This window comes from Pseudochaenichthys georgianus, chromosome 15, assembly GCF_902827115.2.
Source record: "Pseudochaenichthys georgianus chromosome 15, fPseGeo1.2, whole genome shotgun sequence".
In the NCBI taxonomy this organism is placed as follows: Eukaryota; Metazoa; Chordata; class Actinopteri; order Perciformes; family Channichthyidae; genus Pseudochaenichthys; species Pseudochaenichthys georgianus.
In genome coordinates, this window is record NC_047517.1 from 13615978 (window position 1) to 13633799 (window position 17822).

The following is a 17822-nucleotide window of genomic DNA, read 5'->3' on the forward strand; positions in this document are numbered from 1 at the left end:
TAAGCAACAGGACGCCTCACCTGCTGCAGTGCGACAACGTGACAATAGTATGAAGCTGCGACGTAGGGACGCAGCGAAGAACAGGACTAATTTAACAGCGTTTATTTGAGTAAAATGTTTCTTGACTTTACTGCAAAGTTCAGATTTAGACAGTGCAGCCGGTCGGTAACTTTTCCCCGTGCTACTGAGCTAGGGGCTTAAACATTTACAAACGTCTGATGGGAAGCTACATAAAGTTACCTAGATAGCCGATATGCTAGTTGCTTGAAGCTAATGCTGCCTTCATGAAGTATTGGAAGTTATGCTTTCATGGGTGATACTGAGCTCAAAGGTATTTTTGTTGAAGTCGGAAATAGTAATTTGGCAAAATATACTTTAAAAAAATGTATTTCCTTTGACCGCATAACTTTAAATCACTTACCATGAAAGTGAGCATAACCATTTATATGAATAACTACCGCACAATTTATCATGACATTGCAATATATGCTATTACCAGGGGTGGTTTTTTAGAGCATAATCTGTAATAAAAAGATGAACGAAAATATATGCGACTGACTGTATCACTGGAGTTTGTGACTAGGCATTTACGAGGAGTACTTGAAGGCAGCAGGTCCCTCAAAGTGAGCTAGCATTAGCAGTAGCTGCAGTTAGCCGGTAGGAGATCACCGCAGCATCAGCATCATCCACACACCATGACATGAGACAGGCACCGATTCCTACTGCACTGTACGAGACAACGGGGAAGAAAATCCCTCTCCAAGATAAGTATGTCCACTATATCTAACCACTCTTAGCGTTTGAAATGTTTGTAGAGAACCAGCTGAATGAATTTGACCTATAATCATGTGATGTTTATGCAGCAGGGGGCTGACAGAGGGACTCGGCCTGCACTAGCATCACTAACGTTACTCCACTGACATTACGAAGTTTCTCTTTTGCATAAAATGGATTTATTACATTCGTCTGAATCAGAAAATGTATGTATAGTGCGAACATCTTTGGCTGCTATCATTATCTTTGGTTAACCTCTGCAGACCCTTTAGTTTGTTACGACCTACGATGTATTCAATGGTAGAACATCGTAGCAACTTTGGTTTCTAGTGAAGGACTCATTAGTATGGAGCCCACTTCAAAACGTACCCTAGTGATGAATAAATAAAAAATATCCCGTAAATCATTATAATGGAAACTTTCCACTCTATCAAAGTTATGAGAAACTTTCTTAAAATATTTCTATTTATTTTAAACTAATGATTTGTTAATCAAAATAATGAGAAACATTCTCAAAATAATGTAAACCTTTTAAAAATATTGACTTATTTTGAATGAATGAATTAGTATTGCAATTTAACACAATTTTTACACCACTTTTAAATGAGCACAGCTCTCCACTTTAAATATAACATATTCGTCATATTTTATTATATTTCACTATACTTAGTTTATCACTTCATTTTATTTTGTGTAAATATAGTCTTTATTTTTAATTTGTTAGGATAGTCATAAAATAGTTGTTAAAATAGCTGTTATAACAGTACTATTTTAAGATGATTTAGTTTTTCTACGTATTCTTCTTTCTGTGTCTTTGTATGCACCACACATATATATATTTCTTCTTCTTCTTCTTCTTCTTCTTCTTCTTCTTCTTCTTCTTCTTCTTCTTCTTCTTCTTCTTCTTCTTATTATTATTATTATTATTATTATTATTATTATTATTATTATACCAAAGCAAATTCCTCGTATGTGTATGTGGTTTTGTGACCAAACAAAATACCTTAAAAGTCAATTAATTACCATTAAAGGTGATGAGATTATTAACACTATTATTAACACATTATTAACACTAAGAATATATTTCTATGAATAATACAAAATACAAATTGAGAATAAATATAAATTCACCAGTAAACATTCACATGTACCAATACACCTTGGTAATTTACAGTTAATGTCATTACAAAATGGAAAGAGCATTGGTTGGATTTTGTCCAGCACTTCACCTTTATTGTTAAAGGTTTTATATCTGGAATTCATTTGATTTCCTTTGGAAAGTATTTCAGAGTAAACAGCGTAATTTAAAAAAGACATTGTCCAAATGTACTGCAGCTGTACTATGTGGTATTTTACAGTGGCCATTCCCCATGCTCCATAATGATAAGAAAATATCAAATACAATCATCAAGCAGCTGTAGGCATTCATCGTTGACTTACTGCCTTTTATTTCTCATCTCTCTGCCTCTGTAGAGATGAGACGCTTCTCCTCGGATAACAACAACTTTCCTTATGATAACAACGTCCTGGTTTTGGACATGGTGCTGGGCTCTCTGTGGGGGGTGCCCCAGCCCATAAACTGGGACAATGTAGCCAAGCTGGTTCCAGGATTCACTTCCAAGGAGGTAACTGGAATGCTGGGTAACTATCATTGCTTCCATCCATCTGCCCCCTCCCATCCATCAATCATTCCACCGTTTAGTGACGTTAGGTGTGTTGTTGGTAAGAAATAATACTGTGTCTCTGATGTGATCTTGCAGTGTGCCTGTCGCTTTGAGGAGCTGAAGACCACGGGGGGGTTTCCTCACGTGGACAACCAGTGTAATGCCCTGACAGAAGGAAGCACCTCCCCTTCAGAGGGCCCCCCCACGCTGCTGGAGGCTGGGGAGGCGGTGGAGACAGGAAGCAACCAGAGCAGCAGCAAAGTGACAGGTCCGTTAGTGACATCCTGAGTACAATACATCACTTTGTTTATTGAAATTGAAACACACACATGTCCAGATAGTCAAGTATACCATCAACACTTAAGAGGCTGAACCCTTATATAAAATGCTAGAGCAATAATAAACAATGCAGTACAAACAAAAGACCCAAAAAACATACATGTTGGTTACCTAGTAATAATAAAAGATGAAACAAAATAATATATATATATATAATTCCTAACCCACTTAAGGTACGATTTTGCAGTTTGACACATTTAAAACTATCATGAATGTACAGCTTCAGACACTACAGGCCAGTGGCCAGCATAGTAAACCCGGAAATGTTGAGTACACCAAAATGTGATGTTAGAAATGTATAGTACGGGTCCCCAGCACATAGAAACTGCCAGATGCTAACTTGTGGATGTTGGGCAATTTGCACAATTAGTATAAGTTGCGTTCATAGAAATGAATGGCATTATAGTCTATGTAAACAATAGTTAAAAACATGACTTGGCCGATTTGGACAATGTTGGAGTGGTTTTGGGGGTTATTGAGGATGCTGGATCCCTTATTGGTAAAAAATGGCAGTTTTAACCAGAAATTGGCCCCATATGTATACGCTGTGGGCTGATTTTCCATAAAGAATGAGTAAAAATCATACTTTTAATTTCTCCCCATTTTATACTGGACTTTTCAAAACACAAATGTCAGTTTAGTTAAGTGTAACATGCAAATTGAGGAGAAACTAAACCCATACATAACGTTTATTAGAAATATTAAACAGCAATATTAAAAAGTAAAAAAAGACACAATTTGTTACTGTGTGTGACTTTATTTACATTTTTCCTTTTGGTGTCAGCAGGCTCAAAATCAGCGGCCACAGGAAGGGTTGGTGCCGTGGAGAAGAAAGAGAGACGAGTCTCAGCAGAGGAGGAAGACAAACCTCAGAAACCACGAGAGTAAGTATTGGAGATTGTTGTTTTTCCTTTCAAATGAATGTCCATTAATATAAGATTGAATGAGTGTGTCCTACCCAAACATATTTCATTCCACTATATTTCAGTTACATTTTAACGCTTTTCCAGCATGTTTTCATGATTATCAGAAACATACAGCGATACTTCTGACACAAAGTATTCCTTTCGTCCCATATCTAGCCCCAACATGGTGATCCATGTGTGTGATGAGACCAAGAACCTGAAGCAGGACTTCACATGCCCCAGAGATCTTCTAGTCAAAGAGATGCGTTACTTTGCTGAGTATTTGTCTGTGGACGCCCAGAGGTGGGAGGAGGTGGACATCTCGGTCCACTGTGATGTGCAGATCTTCGACTGGCTCATGAACTACGTCAGGAGGAACTCTGCGGGAGAGGGGAACCGAGACAAACCCCGCCTCGGTAAATCCCCGACAAACTACAAAAACATAATCAATATGACATTGTTACACATGGGAATAGCTGTGTTGTGTTTTTGGCGGGTCACTGGCTGTGTGTTCTGTGTTAGTGTTTGTTTTGGGGTTTGCTTGGTTGGTCATGTAGTGTTTGTCGGTTACAGAGCCCAGCAATGTGATCTCAATCCTGATCTCCTCCGAGTTCTTGAAGATGGATACGTTAGTAAGTGTTGTGACGTGCCATTGCTTGCTGTGGTGATGTGCTTCGGCCTTTTCTTTTGAATTGTAAAAAAGACTTATTGAGATGTTCAGAACTGATGATTGGTCATCTCTCTCTTAAAGCAGAAGGCCCTTATATAGAGCTTTGTTTTATTGATGTTCCATGGATGTTAAGAGTGTTGACGTTATTTAGCCCCAACATTTATTTAGACAGTTTGCTGTACATTTTTATACCCATGCTGTATTTAAAGATAACATTCTAACAATGACAAAGCAGGGCTTAATCAGTATATTTCTAGGGTCATTGAAATTAAATGAATTATTTCTGGAAAAGTCTCCAAATGTGGTGTGTGTTTGTCCATGTTCAGGTGGAGGAGTGCATCCAGTACTGCCACAAACACATGAGCTCCATCGTGGCTACGCCCTGCAACATGAACTGCATCAACAGCAACCTGGCAACCCGCATCGCAGAGCTCTTCAATCACAACGAGGCCGACGACATCCGGGACAAAAAAGACAAGTTCAAAAGGTACCAATAGAGAACCGCAGGGACGCGTCCTAAAACCCGGATGTAAACTCCTTCCGGTTCCTTCGTCAAAAACGCAATGCAATTTCTCCATAGGATTTTGGAAAATAGCTCGAAATAAGGTCTGAGGTTGACACACATTTAAGAGACAGATCACGTTTTGTTCAGCCGGATAATATCCACATGTCTATCCTACTTTTATAATTTTCGAAGCATAAATCTAGTCGCAAGAAGCAAAATGCTAACGTTATGCTATAAAGGAACTACAGCAGGGTTCAACGTCACGCCAACTTAAGATCCATATTCAAACATACAGACTCTAAATGGTACAAGTTGAAGTGTTTGTTCTAACAGCTTGCAGGAGGCAGGTTCTTGCTTTCAAGCAGAACAGGGCAAACCAATTTAGCGGGAGTGTTTTACGTGTTCGGCGTAATGACGTAAAACGGCCTGGACAACTTCTGTAGTCCTATTCAGCAACTTGTTAACAACCATCGTTTTTCAGACACGTAAACTCTTCAAAAATCACCAGCGGGGTCACTGCTGATGTATTTAATGTCATAGAACAAAACGTGATCTGTCTCTTCAATTTGTGTCAAACACAGACCTTATTTGGAGCTATTTTCCAAAATCCTATGGAGAAATTGCATTGCTTTTTATCGAAGGAACCGTGGTAAAAATGCTAACTTACTTCCGGGTTTTAGGACGCGTCACTGCGGTTCTCTATAGGCGCTTTCACACCGCAGTACTTTTCCCACAAAGGTTCATCAGAACTTAGTTCATGAGAACTCTTTAGTAAATCGCCAGAACGCCGACACCTCCTCATCTCCACCGCTCCCATGTTTTCTTTTGTGTTGCCATAATTAGTCTCTCTGCGTTTGTGCGCTGGGCTAATGCTAATGCTAATAATGCTAATGCGAGGATAATAAAATGGCGGCTTCACAACACTTTTTGGGAGTTTTACGGGGCGTGGTTTGCAATCCGCCCAGCCAATCAGACATAGGAACCTTTTTCTCCCACGACAGCACCTGCTCTCTAGCAGGGACGGAAAAGGGGGTAAAAGGGTTCTCATGAACCAATTTTAGTTCCGGATTTTTTGGTGTGAACGCAACTTTTCGGAACTATATCGGAACTCAAGTGGGAAAAGTACTGCGGTGTGAAAGCGCCTATAATGGGAGAGCATTCGAGGCTTCACATTTCTGTTGTCATATTTTATTATACTGTCACCATTAAAAGTAAATCATCCAATAAATTCCGTAAATTGAATAAAGTGATTCATAACATTAAATAAGTATGAACGTAATGACATCTTGAAGGAACACCAAGTTAATTCAGTTACATTATATGATTGTTTTTGTGGTACAACTTAATATTTTCAATAATTGTATGAGAGCCAAAACAGATTTTGTTATTGTTTTTATGGTACTGCTGCTGCCCCTTTATTATAGGTGCAGCAAGCAGGAAAGCAAACCGCTGTAAAACCTTTTATTTTGGAAAGGCTTAAATGCAACAAATATGGATTGAAAAATACTATTGATAAAAACATGTTAATTGTGGAAATTATTAGCTCGATCTTTTATTTTTTATTTTGACATGTTTGGATCACACAAGCTGGTCACTACCCCACCAGCCACTACTGGAATCTAGTCCTATAAATACTATATTTCTTATTATATTAGTGTAACTTAATCTTAATCTGTCATGGTTCAGAAATACCTCCTTTAAACAGAATGAATACACATGCAAATGAAAAGAGTTCAAATTACAAATGTAAACTTTATGAATAAAGCTTTGAAGCTTCAAACTATCTAAAATAATAAATAAGTAATCCTCAAACATTCTCTGGATTAATTTACATAAATAGATGCTTATTTTGCTTTTTTATTTTATTTCCTTCCCAAAGTAAATTGTTTCAGAAGAAAATTGAGCGTCTCTTCGATCCCAACTGCCAGAACAGAGACTCCCCTGGAAACGCCTCGACCCTGTACCGGTGAGCAGCTCGCCTCTGTTCCACCAAGCATTCCCTTCACTTTTAGGTTTCAGTCGTGTCTTCTCTTATCAGTCTCACTGTTGGACATTTATGTGTGTGCTCATTCCCAGGTGTGGTCTCTGCCTGAAGACGCTGACCAAAGACACAGAGAGGAACATTTCTTGTGTTCCTGGGAAAATCAACATTGATTCTCGAGGAGAGATCATCTATTCACACACTAAGTAATACAGCAAAGAAACAGATTCATGTAGCTCCGTGTTTGTTCAGCTGAAAATAAACAGAAACATCCCATTCACTCTAAAACACAGTGTATCCATGTGTGTGTTTTTCAAGACAGAAGAGCTGGGATGTGCATGAATACATCAGTGTCCTGTATGAGGAGCTCAAGTCCTGGGTCCTGGTCTACTGGAGGATCTGGGGAACCATCAACTACCTGCCCTGCTCCCGGTGCCAACAGGTGAGTGGATACATGGAAGGACACATACTTTTGACTGTATTCATCCCCAGCTAAAGGTGTGTGTGTGTCTGTAGGTGTTTGTGTGTGCAGAGCTGACCCAATGCAAGTACCACCCGGACACTGTACTGTACCCTGGGATGGCCACTGAGAAAGGATGGCATGGTGCAGGAATCTACCCCTGCTGCAGCCAGAGGGTGCTCCGCTTCGACCCCTCGGGTATGCCAAAGGTATGGACCCCACACACACACACACACACACACACACACACACACACACACACACACACACACACACACACACACACACACACACACACACACACACACACACACACACACACACACACACACACAGTTATTTTACGAGGTGCCAGTTCCCCTCCTGGGCACTGCCGCCGTGCCCTGGGTTTGTTACAGTGGCGGCCCACTGCTCATAAAATACTAGAATGCGTTAATGCAGACACTACGTTTCACTGTGTGTACGGTGCTGTGTATGACCACATATGTGTGTGACCACTAAGATGGAAATCGATACGAATCCACCATTTACAATGTCCAACACTGACACCAGAGTCCCAAGCAGAGGAGCTAGCGCAGCCCTGCTAACCCAATCAGCTGCCTTCACATGACCAGCAGTAAAACAGCTCTGCGCATTCTGTGCTCATATTTGTCTACGTTGAAAGCAGTGCACTCAAAGTTCTAATTATTTAAACTTGACCTCCATTCCCACTGATCTTTCATGCAACCAATGAGATTACAGCCGTATTAAACATCAGGGGCAAGCAGCCAATGTAACCACAGAATTCAAACTAACTAAATGCTTTCACTGCAAGGCTTTGCGCCCACCTTCGCTGGGAGCAAAGAGCAAAAAGCGCAATGTGAAGTTTAAGAGTTGGGGGGTCAAGCGTGTGTTTTGATATCATACAACTTTGCTATTGTTACATACATTTACAAACAGTTTCCAGCTCTTTTATTAGACACTCCAGACACCCAGAGGCCTCCCTGGCCGACCCCAATCTTAGGTTTACTCTTCATATTTGTTGCCAATACATATTTCAAACCGTGTGTTGAGGAGTTCTGTTACAGCGTGAATGTGTTCCTGTGTAGGGCTGTAAGATGCGGGACCACATCGTGAACGTCCCTGATGAAGAGGACTGTGACGAGGCGACCTTTGCTCAGACCCGAGTCCTGAACGACCTGCTGCTGCACCGAGACGCCGTGTGTGTGTGCAGCACCCCCACTCCTGAGGGGTGAGCCGGAGGGTGTTTGATACTATTTCACAGGAGCAGTTGTTGTGAGAGGTTCTGAATGCATGTTTTTGTGTTTGTATGTGTGTTAGTCCTGAGGAGAGTCCCTCCGGTGCAGAGAAGGTTCCGGACTGTGATGTTCTGTTGGAGCCCACCCTGCTGGGGCCCCTGAAGGGGGAGGGCTGCACCGTGAGTCTCTCTCAGTGTGTTGCTATTCTGATGCTTCTCTTCTACCAGCATGTTATGTTTCTGGTTCTGACTTTATTTTCTCAACCAGTTTTCCCTTTTGAAAAACTGGAGTCTGCAACTGGTAGGACTTTTTCTTCACTTCTTTCATTACATCTGCTTATATTCTCACATGTATATGTTTGTTAGCCAGCTGTCTTTACTGTTACACTCTCATCGAGGTGATTTGAAGGACTTGTTTTGTTAGCTCAGTCAGTGTCATCAAGGGGGTTTCAATGTGACCTTTACTCCTCCAGAGGCAGCAGTCCCTCCTGTCAGAGGATGAGGAGTACACCACAGGGTCAGAGGTCACTGAGGATGAGGTGGGGGATGAAGAGGAGCTGTCCAAGAAACAAGGTGTGGGAGCTCTGTAGCTCATTCAGTGGCAGATCACGTGTTGCTGGTGTATATATGTATGCCTGTGCTGTGTGGCAGAAGTAGTGAGGGACAGAAGGTGTGTTTTAGTTTCACTAAAGCACTTCAGTAAACCATGTTTTGTTTTTGAGTCCCAACAAGTCTCCTTTAGAGAAGGGTCATTCTGAAATGTTGCGTCATCACATGGAACATCTTTTACACAAGTTAAACCTAGTAACACCAATAGACTCTGTTGTCTCCGTCAGACACAAAGACATGAACAATAGGGTCCAGGTTTAAAAATACTGACGGTTATGAATGAGGAGTAGAAACAGGGTCAAATACAATGAGCGGTCTAATGATAACAAAGTAGGCGCACTGCCTGTCTGAAAGACATACGAAGAAGTCATGGATGGGCTCCTGTCATTTAAAGCTGCTGTTTTAATCACAGGCTCCTCTGTGTTCTCGTCTTTTCTTTTTAATCATTGTTTTTGTAATGACAGTTTAATGCAGTTTCTAATCACAATAACCTCATGGACAGCAATAGAAAGCTATCATAGTTATAACTGCAGTCATTATGAAGGTAACAAAGTCAAATAGACGTTTTCTGTGTTTCTTCCTCATAATCGACATGAACATACTTTCTATAAGTATGTTTCTGAACAGTAGACACTATATGCAGTTTGACCTCATGAGTGTGTCATAGCTTTTATTTCCTTTGTGGTCCTGGTAGCAGCTTCCATTTCATGCTGAGTCACTGTTTCAGCTGAACCGTTCAAAGTCAAGTGAGGACACTCAATGAGCATATGTACCACCTCTACACTGTTCTTCCCTCACTTTGCATTCCCATTGAATCTATTTTTAACGTTTCATTGTTGTTCCTTTCAGCTCTTCCTTTCTCAGGATGGAATCAAACAGTTGCTGTGTTTGGCCAGCAGATGGCGTCAGCATGCTCATCATGTGTTTGTGTTTCCAGCTGCTAGAAGGCCAAGAAGGCCCACAGACCTCTGAAAAAACAAATGTCCTCTTCCAAACTTCCAGCGCAAAGACAAAGCAGAGAAAGTGAAGTCACTGACTGCATTACTGTTGAACATCGTAGGTGGACCAAATACTGCAGAATGCAACATAACATCTTAAGTGTTTGGATTTGTGTTGTTGTTTCAATAAGGTCAGAGGTGGAAGAGCTCAGATCCAAATTTGCCCATTTCAGATAATATATATGATATGTTTTATAATGATTGATCATGAAAGTGTTCTCAAAGCTGGTAAAGGTGCAGCTAGTTTGAATGACTTTGTATCCTGCAGGGTAGCTTGTGAATTTACTCCAGGTGGAACTATCAATCAATCAATCGATGTTTATTTATAGAGCCCAATATCACAAAATGTTACATTTGTCTCTGTGGTTTTTCACAGTGTGTAGAGAATACAGTATGACAATGCGACACCCTCTGTCCTTAGACCCTCACATCGTACAAGGAAAAACCTCCGGAGAAAACCCAACAGTTTAAAGTGAAAAATGGGAGAAACCTCAGGGAGAGCAACAGAGGAGGGATCCCTCTCCCAGGACGGACAGACGTGCAATAGATTGCCGTGTGTACATTTAAAAGATAATACATTTACAACATAGGTAGTCCAAATGTTTGTAAATGCATCTGTCTATAATAAGAAGAGGAATCCCACGAGGATGTCCAACAATCCTGTGGGCGCCATCAGGGAAGTAGTATGATGAGAGTCAGGCAGGACCGCAGAGACAGGTTCAGCCACGACTCGACTCAGGACACAGGACACAACTAGAAGTCTGATTTAAGACTTGATTATATTTCACATCATTCATCCAAATCTGTAAGTAACTAAAGGGGAATAAATACATGTAGTGGGAGTAGAAGTACAAAGTAAGCAAAACATTTGAATACTCAAGTAAAGTGCTAGTGTCTCAAAAATTGGACTTCAGTATAGTACTTGAGTAAATGTACTTAGTTACTTCACACCCCTGACTGGTAGAATGCAGTGTAAGGCGGCAGCGTGGGTTTTGTTGTTCTGTAACAGTGTATAATTTCAAGTTACCTTAACCCTCCGGTATCATTCGATTGGACTACGCAAATTAGTCCATTCGAGACAAAAATGTCCACTGCAAAAGACTTTGATAAAAACATTATATTAAAAGGTTTCTTTGCATTATTAGTTTTTGCACAAAATCAGATTGAACAAAAAAGTTACAAATTAGTCATTCGGGACAAAAATGTCCACTTCCAAAACTTGCTCTGAAATGACAACAGATTAATATTTTTTAAAACTTTTTGGGGTTAAATCTTCAATCAACTTCAGTCCTGATCAAAAATACCAAATGTTAAATTATGTTCAGGATTTTTAACCCTTGAACTGCCAGTTTGAAAACATGAATTTGTGTTTTCTATGAAAAACATGCACAAAAAGGCAGTTTATTTTCCATATAATAAATGTTGGGGGGGTCGGCTTTTTTTTTTTTTAACACAGTCTTGGATATGTCAAGATTAGCAACAACATTGATTTTGGTGGATAATTAGTTTTTGCACAGAATCAGATTAAACAAAAAGTCACACATTAGCCACTCGCGGACAAAAATGTCCCATCCACTCCCATTATAACCACATCTTTTGATCTCTCCGCCATACCGGTATAAAATCATGCATTTTGTAATATTAGGGTTTTATATTGGAGGAAAATAGTTTCAATTTGTCCTTTTTACTGTATATGACCAGATGTGACATTTTACCATTGAATTACATGCTTGTTTCTTGGTTTCTTTGCCTGTTGTGTAATGGGGCCCTGCCAGCCATTGGAATACATGTATGCAACTAATATGATGTAGGTGTGTTGGTATGGATGTGGAAGAGTGGTATCAGCTGAGAAATGTGTGTGTGTGTGTTGTGTGGTGTGTGTGTGTGTGTGTGTGGTGTGTGGTGTGTGTGTGTGTGTGTGTGTGTGTGTGTGGTGTGGTGTGTGTGTGTGTGGTGTGTGTGTGTGTGTGTGGTGTGTGTGTGTGTGTGTGTGTGTGTGTGTGTGTGGGTGGTGGTGGGTGTGTGTGTACGTGTGTGTACAGAGACAACAATATACAGTAGATTTGGTTTACAGCAAGTCGCAGTTTTCGCCTCATATTTCTTTCTTTCTCTCTCTCTCTTTCTCTCACTCCCTCATTCCCAAACTCATACACACTCTTACATATTATACCTCCTTATACCTTGTATGTTGTGTGAGTGGATTGTGTGTGAGAATGAGACGGGACTAAGTGTGCTCTCATGAAGTTTTGTTTTTCATTTGTGCTGTTTCATGTGTCTTTGGGTACACAGATGTCTGATCTTGACCCAGCTTGACCTCGATGTTTGAATTGTTTGAACTTCAAAGTCCTTTGATAATGTCTCTTTAGCAAACAGACATACACAGCCATACATACACTCCTTGAAGTAAATAAAAACACCTGGCTGCAAAGCCAAAGCTTCAAATATGTGTAGTTTGGCTGGCTGGTCATTTCATTCCTGTGATACGCAACAAGCAGTACGATGAAGAGGAGCTTCTCTGTGGGACAAGAGGTCTCATGCAGCCCGTGACTTTCAGCTGCAGGACTCATCCTCTGAAGCAGAAACTCCCTGAGGAGGAGAATCTGGTGTGGATCTGAGCTGTGCTTGAAAGGAGTCAGCACAAGGATAAATCCACTTTTTTCATTTATCAGATGGGGGCAGAGAAGAAGGAACAATTCTGCCCCGAATCCCACGTTTGATACAGAGGAATCAATGAGGTCCTTTGCTGAGGAGTTGAGGAGCTGCTGAGGAACAACAAGATGGTGATGAGGTTGAGATGTATGAAGGACTACAAAACCATTTAGATGGAAAAAGCCTGATGTTCACAAAAGTGCTTGCTTAGTGATCTCCTCCTCAATCACACCACAAAGGGGACGATAGCACCAGAGATTGCCACAGGAGTAACAAGAATATTTGTTTGCGCCGCTACGTGAAGACATGCTTAGAGAAATGATCAGATGTTTGTGGTGGAGTCTGACCCTTCCCTGAAAGTGGAGAGGACACAGAGGATCCCATCCCGTAGCTGCGCTACATTCCTCTGCACGATCCTATCCAATGTTTGCTCAAACATCTGTGGCATCAACATCCCTCCACTTTGCCACCGAACGTCCCCCATGCAGGGGTGTCATGTCGACAATACTGCGGATGATCTCAGGGGTAAAGAATAAATCAAAGAAGGATTCCACGTCATGAATTCTTATTTATGCCACTCGTAATGGCATAACGCGTGGGCCCTGAACCCAAACCTCTGGCAGCAGGAATGTAGTATGGCGTTTCCTCGTGAGAGGGAAACCAGATTTGAAAATGTTTTGATGTCCACCCACTGCCACGATGGACACGGTCCTCCGGATAGGATAGTGCAGAGGAATGTAGCGCAGCTACGGGATGGATCCTCTGTGTCCTCTCCAGGTCGGACGAAGAAGGATCAGACTCCACTACAAACTCCACATCAGATTCTCCTTCTCAAGTGATTTATCCTTGTGCTGACTCCTTTCAAGCACAGTTCAGATCCCACACCAGATTCTCCTCCTCAGGGAGTTTCTGCTTCAGAGGATGAGTCCTGCAGCTGAAGTCACGGGCTTGCATGAGACCTCTTGTCTCACAGAGAAGCTCCTCTTCATCGTACTGCTTGTTGCGTATCACAGGAATGAAATGACCAGCCAGCCAAACTACACATATTTGAAGCTTTGGCTTTGCAGCCAGTTGTTTTTATTTACTTCAAGGAGTATATGTATGGCTGTGTATGTCTGTTTGCTAAAGAGACATTATCAAAGGACTTTGAAGTTCAAACAATTCAAAACATCGAGGTCAAGATCAGACATCTGTGTACCTCAAAGACACATGAAAACAGCACCAAATGAAAACCAAAACTAATATGTAAGAGTGTGTATGAGTTTGGGACTGAGGGATGTGAGAGAAAGAGAGAGAGAGAAAGAAGAAAGAAAGATATGAGGCGAAAACTGCGACTTGCTGTAAACCAAATCTACTGTATATTGTTGTCTCTGTACACACACTGTACACACCACACACACACACACACACACCACACACACACAACACACACACACACAACACACACACACAGAGCTATTTTACGAGGTGCCAGTTCCCCTCCTGGGCACTGCCGCCGTGCCCCGGGTTTGTTACAGTGGCTGCCCACTGCTCATAAATACCAGAATGTGCTGTGTATGACCACATATGTGTTTGACCACTAAGATACACACACACACCACATTTCTCAGCTTGATACCACTCTTCCACATCCATACCAACACACCTACATCATATTAGTTGCATACATGTGTTCCAATGGCTGGCAGGGCCCCATTACACAACAGGCCAAAGAAACCAAGAAATGACAAGCATGTAATTCAATGGTAAAATGTCACATCTGGTCATATACAGTAAAAAGGACAAATTGAACTATTTTCCTCCAATATAAAACCCTAATATTACAAAATGCATGATTTTATACCGGTATGGCGGAGAGATCAAAAGATGTGGTTATAATGGGAGTGGATGGGACATTTTTGTCCGCGAGTGGCTAATGTGTGACTTTTTTGTTTAATTTGATTCTGTGCAAAAACTAATTATCCACCAAAATCAATGTTGTTGCTAATCTGTGACATATCCAAGACTGTGTTAAAAAAAAAAGCCGACCCCCCAGCATTTATTATATGGAAAATAACTGCCTTTTTGTGCATGTTTTTTCATAGAAAACACAAATTCATGTTTTCAAACTGGTAGTTAAAGGGTTAAAAATCCTGAACATAAGTTAACATTTGGTATTTTTGATCAGGACTGAAGTTGATTGAAATATTTAACCCCAAAAAGTTTTAAAAAATATGAATCTGTTGTCATTTCAGAGCAGTTTTTGGAAGTGGACACTTTTGTCCCAAATGACTAATTTGTAACTTTTTTGTTCAATCTGATTTTGTGCAAAAACTAATAATGCAAAAAATCCATTTTGTTGCTAATCTTTGACATATCCAAGACTGTTATAAAAAAAAAGAGCCAGTCTCCAGATATGTATTTTTTGGAAAATAACTCATTTTCTCTGTTTTCATCATGAAAAAAAACAGCGGTTTCATGTTTTCAAAATGGCATTTAAAGGGTTAAAATCCTGAAAATCATTACATTTTTGGTATTTTCTATTAGGGCGGAAGTTGCTTTAAAGATTGAACCTAAACAAGTTGTGAAAAAAACCTTTTAATATAATGTTTTTATCAAAGTCTTTTGCAGTGGACATTTTTGTCTCGAATGACTAATTTGCGTAGTCGATTTCTTACACAGTGAATTAAAGACCAATTTAAAAAAATTGAAATTGGAATTCCAAAATAGATCGAGAAAATAGCTTTGTTACAAAAAATCAGGCCATTTGCACATGGACAAAAACGTCCACAGTGATACCGGAGGGTTAACACATTTATATCAAATAGAAATCTTGCTTTTCAAAATATAGTGACTTTAAATCAACTTATACAATACTTATTTATAGTTTGTGAACTTCCATGAGTTATTGTAGAAAATGAGGAACAATGTAGTCTGTGTGATTTCTGAGTACTTCTATCCATAGTCAGGTACTTACAGTGGATTTCAGTTGCGGGCAGAACCAAACTCCCTTGGAGCGGAAAACTGCCACTTTGAAACCTGCTTCGCTGTGTTTTCTAAATGTGATGTTCTTTCCCTCAGTCACAGTCCAGGGACAACACACCTTTCATGTGAGTACTTCCACACACACACACACACACACACACACACACACACACACACACACACACACACACACACACACACACACACACACACACACACACACACACACACACACACACACACCACACACACACACACACACACACACACACACACTTTCTCATATTCATGCTTACATATTGCTGTCTGTACAGTATCAGTTGCTGGGTGTTGAGTTGACTAAAACTTGTTTTGAATGTATCTGATAAACCACTTGAATAGGTGTGTGTGTGTGTGTGTGTGTGTGTGTGTGTGTGTGTGTGTGTGTGTGTGTGTGTGTGTGTGTGTGTGTGTGTGTGTGTGTGTGTGTGTGTGTGTGTGTGTGTGTGTGTGTGTGTGTGTGTGTGTGTGTGTGTGTGTGTGTGTGTGTGTGTGTGTGTGTGTGTGTGTGTGTGTGTGTGTGTGTATCACCTCCGTGTGTCTTTTAGAGTGAGTGTCCAGAAAAGTAAGTGGGACATTTCACGCTCCATGAGGTACAACCAGGACGCTCAGAGGGAGGAAGGTAGGACGTCATTCATATCAATAATCTAAAAGCTATTTTAATAGTCTTATGAATATTCTTATTGTAGTCCTTAGTTTTGACTGAGTTAACATTAAGTTCGATCTTGCTGTGTTTGAATTGTTTTGTCTTTTTGAAACCAGACCAGCGTCGCATGGAGGAGATCATCGGCTACCTGACCAAGATGAGATTTGGAGAGCAGGAGCAGAGCAGATCTAAAGACACTAAAGAAGCAAGTTCCTGCTCACAAGCACAGGACTTTGGAAATATAATGAAATGATTGGTGTAGAGCTGTCAGCCCTGCTGTCCTAGTTTTTACAGCTGCCTGACGCCAGATTGTGTGTGTGTGTGTGTTGTGTGTGTGTGTGTGTGTGTGTGTGTGTGTGTGTGTGTGTGTGTGTGTGTGTGTGTGTGTGTGTGTGTGTGTGTGTGTGTGTGTGTGTGTGTGTGCGTGCGTGTGTGCGCGTGCGTGTGTGATTGTTGTTGCTGCAGCCTACAGGTGGAATCTACTCAAGACTTGAAGCCCAGTTTAAGGGTTCCTCTCAAGCTAGACAGAGTTCAGAGAAAACTCCCAGGTACTCCTTTGTACACACGTACATATGTGTACACACACACACACAAAACACACACACTTACATACTTTTTTTATACCATGACTTTTTTTCAATCACTATACTACGTCGATTTTTCATTTATTTTATGCTTACTATACTATTTCTTTTTTTTTAGCACACTATACCATGACGGGTTTTTTTCGACATTCTATATACTATGACTTTTTACATTTCAAAAATATTTTGGACATACTATGCTGTGACCTTTTTCAGATCATACTTATTCTTTTTTTATCTGATATTTACGAAATACTGTACTATTACTTTGTTTCGACATCTGTCACTGTGTTGTTTTTTTCTGATAATTACGACACACCAAGACTTCTTTACGACATACTATGCAATTCCTTTTTTGTAACTTTTTTACAATATACTATGACTGATTTATAAAAAGTATATACTATGACTTTTTGTTCACGAAAAAACGACCCTCTCTTTTAAGACGACCTTAATCATTAAAAAACAAATGAAATCCCCAATTCGTACTCTCATTCTTGACACAATCCTCAAAATGCCACTCTAATTGACTTTATCAATTACATCCAATCTTCTCTCTCTGTAGATCTAAAGTGCGCTACGCTCAGATCCGGAGCACCCAGAGCAGCTGACGGGGAGAAGACCTCTGAGCCGTCTAAGAGGCGAGCATGAACACTGACGAAGAGCTCTCAAAGAGGAAGATCCTTCTGCGAGGGCTCCGCACCACAAAACTCCTTCCTACTGCCCCCCCCCCCCCCCCTCTGAGCACGGCCTCCACTTATAACCCAGCTGTGGACACTAACCCCCCCTCTGTGCTTA

General features: G+C 40.7%; 1 protein-coding gene across 1 annotated transcript; it reads left to right on the forward strand.

Moving 5' to 3' along the window:
- Nucleotides 1–44: 44 nt before the first annotated feature.
- On the forward strand, nucleotides 45–17747 carry sanbr (SANT and BTB domain regulator of CSR). Its single transcript, XM_034100143.2, is given in 22 exon segments — nucleotides 45–768; nucleotides 2248–2399; nucleotides 2535–2706; nucleotides 3562–3661; nucleotides 3860–4098; nucleotides 4256–4314; nucleotides 4679–4839; nucleotides 6737–6823; nucleotides 6934–7044; nucleotides 7157–7280; nucleotides 7355–7507; nucleotides 8387–8529; nucleotides 8619–8715; nucleotides 8804–8836; nucleotides 9009–9116; nucleotides 10089–10133; nucleotides 10135–10167; nucleotides 15852–15880; nucleotides 16343–16416; nucleotides 16557–16645; nucleotides 16906–16988; nucleotides 17590–17747. Coding segments are annotated over 21 exon segments (2136 nt in total). The 5' UTR covers nucleotides 45–768; nucleotides 2248–2249; the 3' UTR covers nucleotides 17636–17747.
- The last annotated feature ends 75 nt before the right edge of the window (nucleotides 17748–17822 follow it).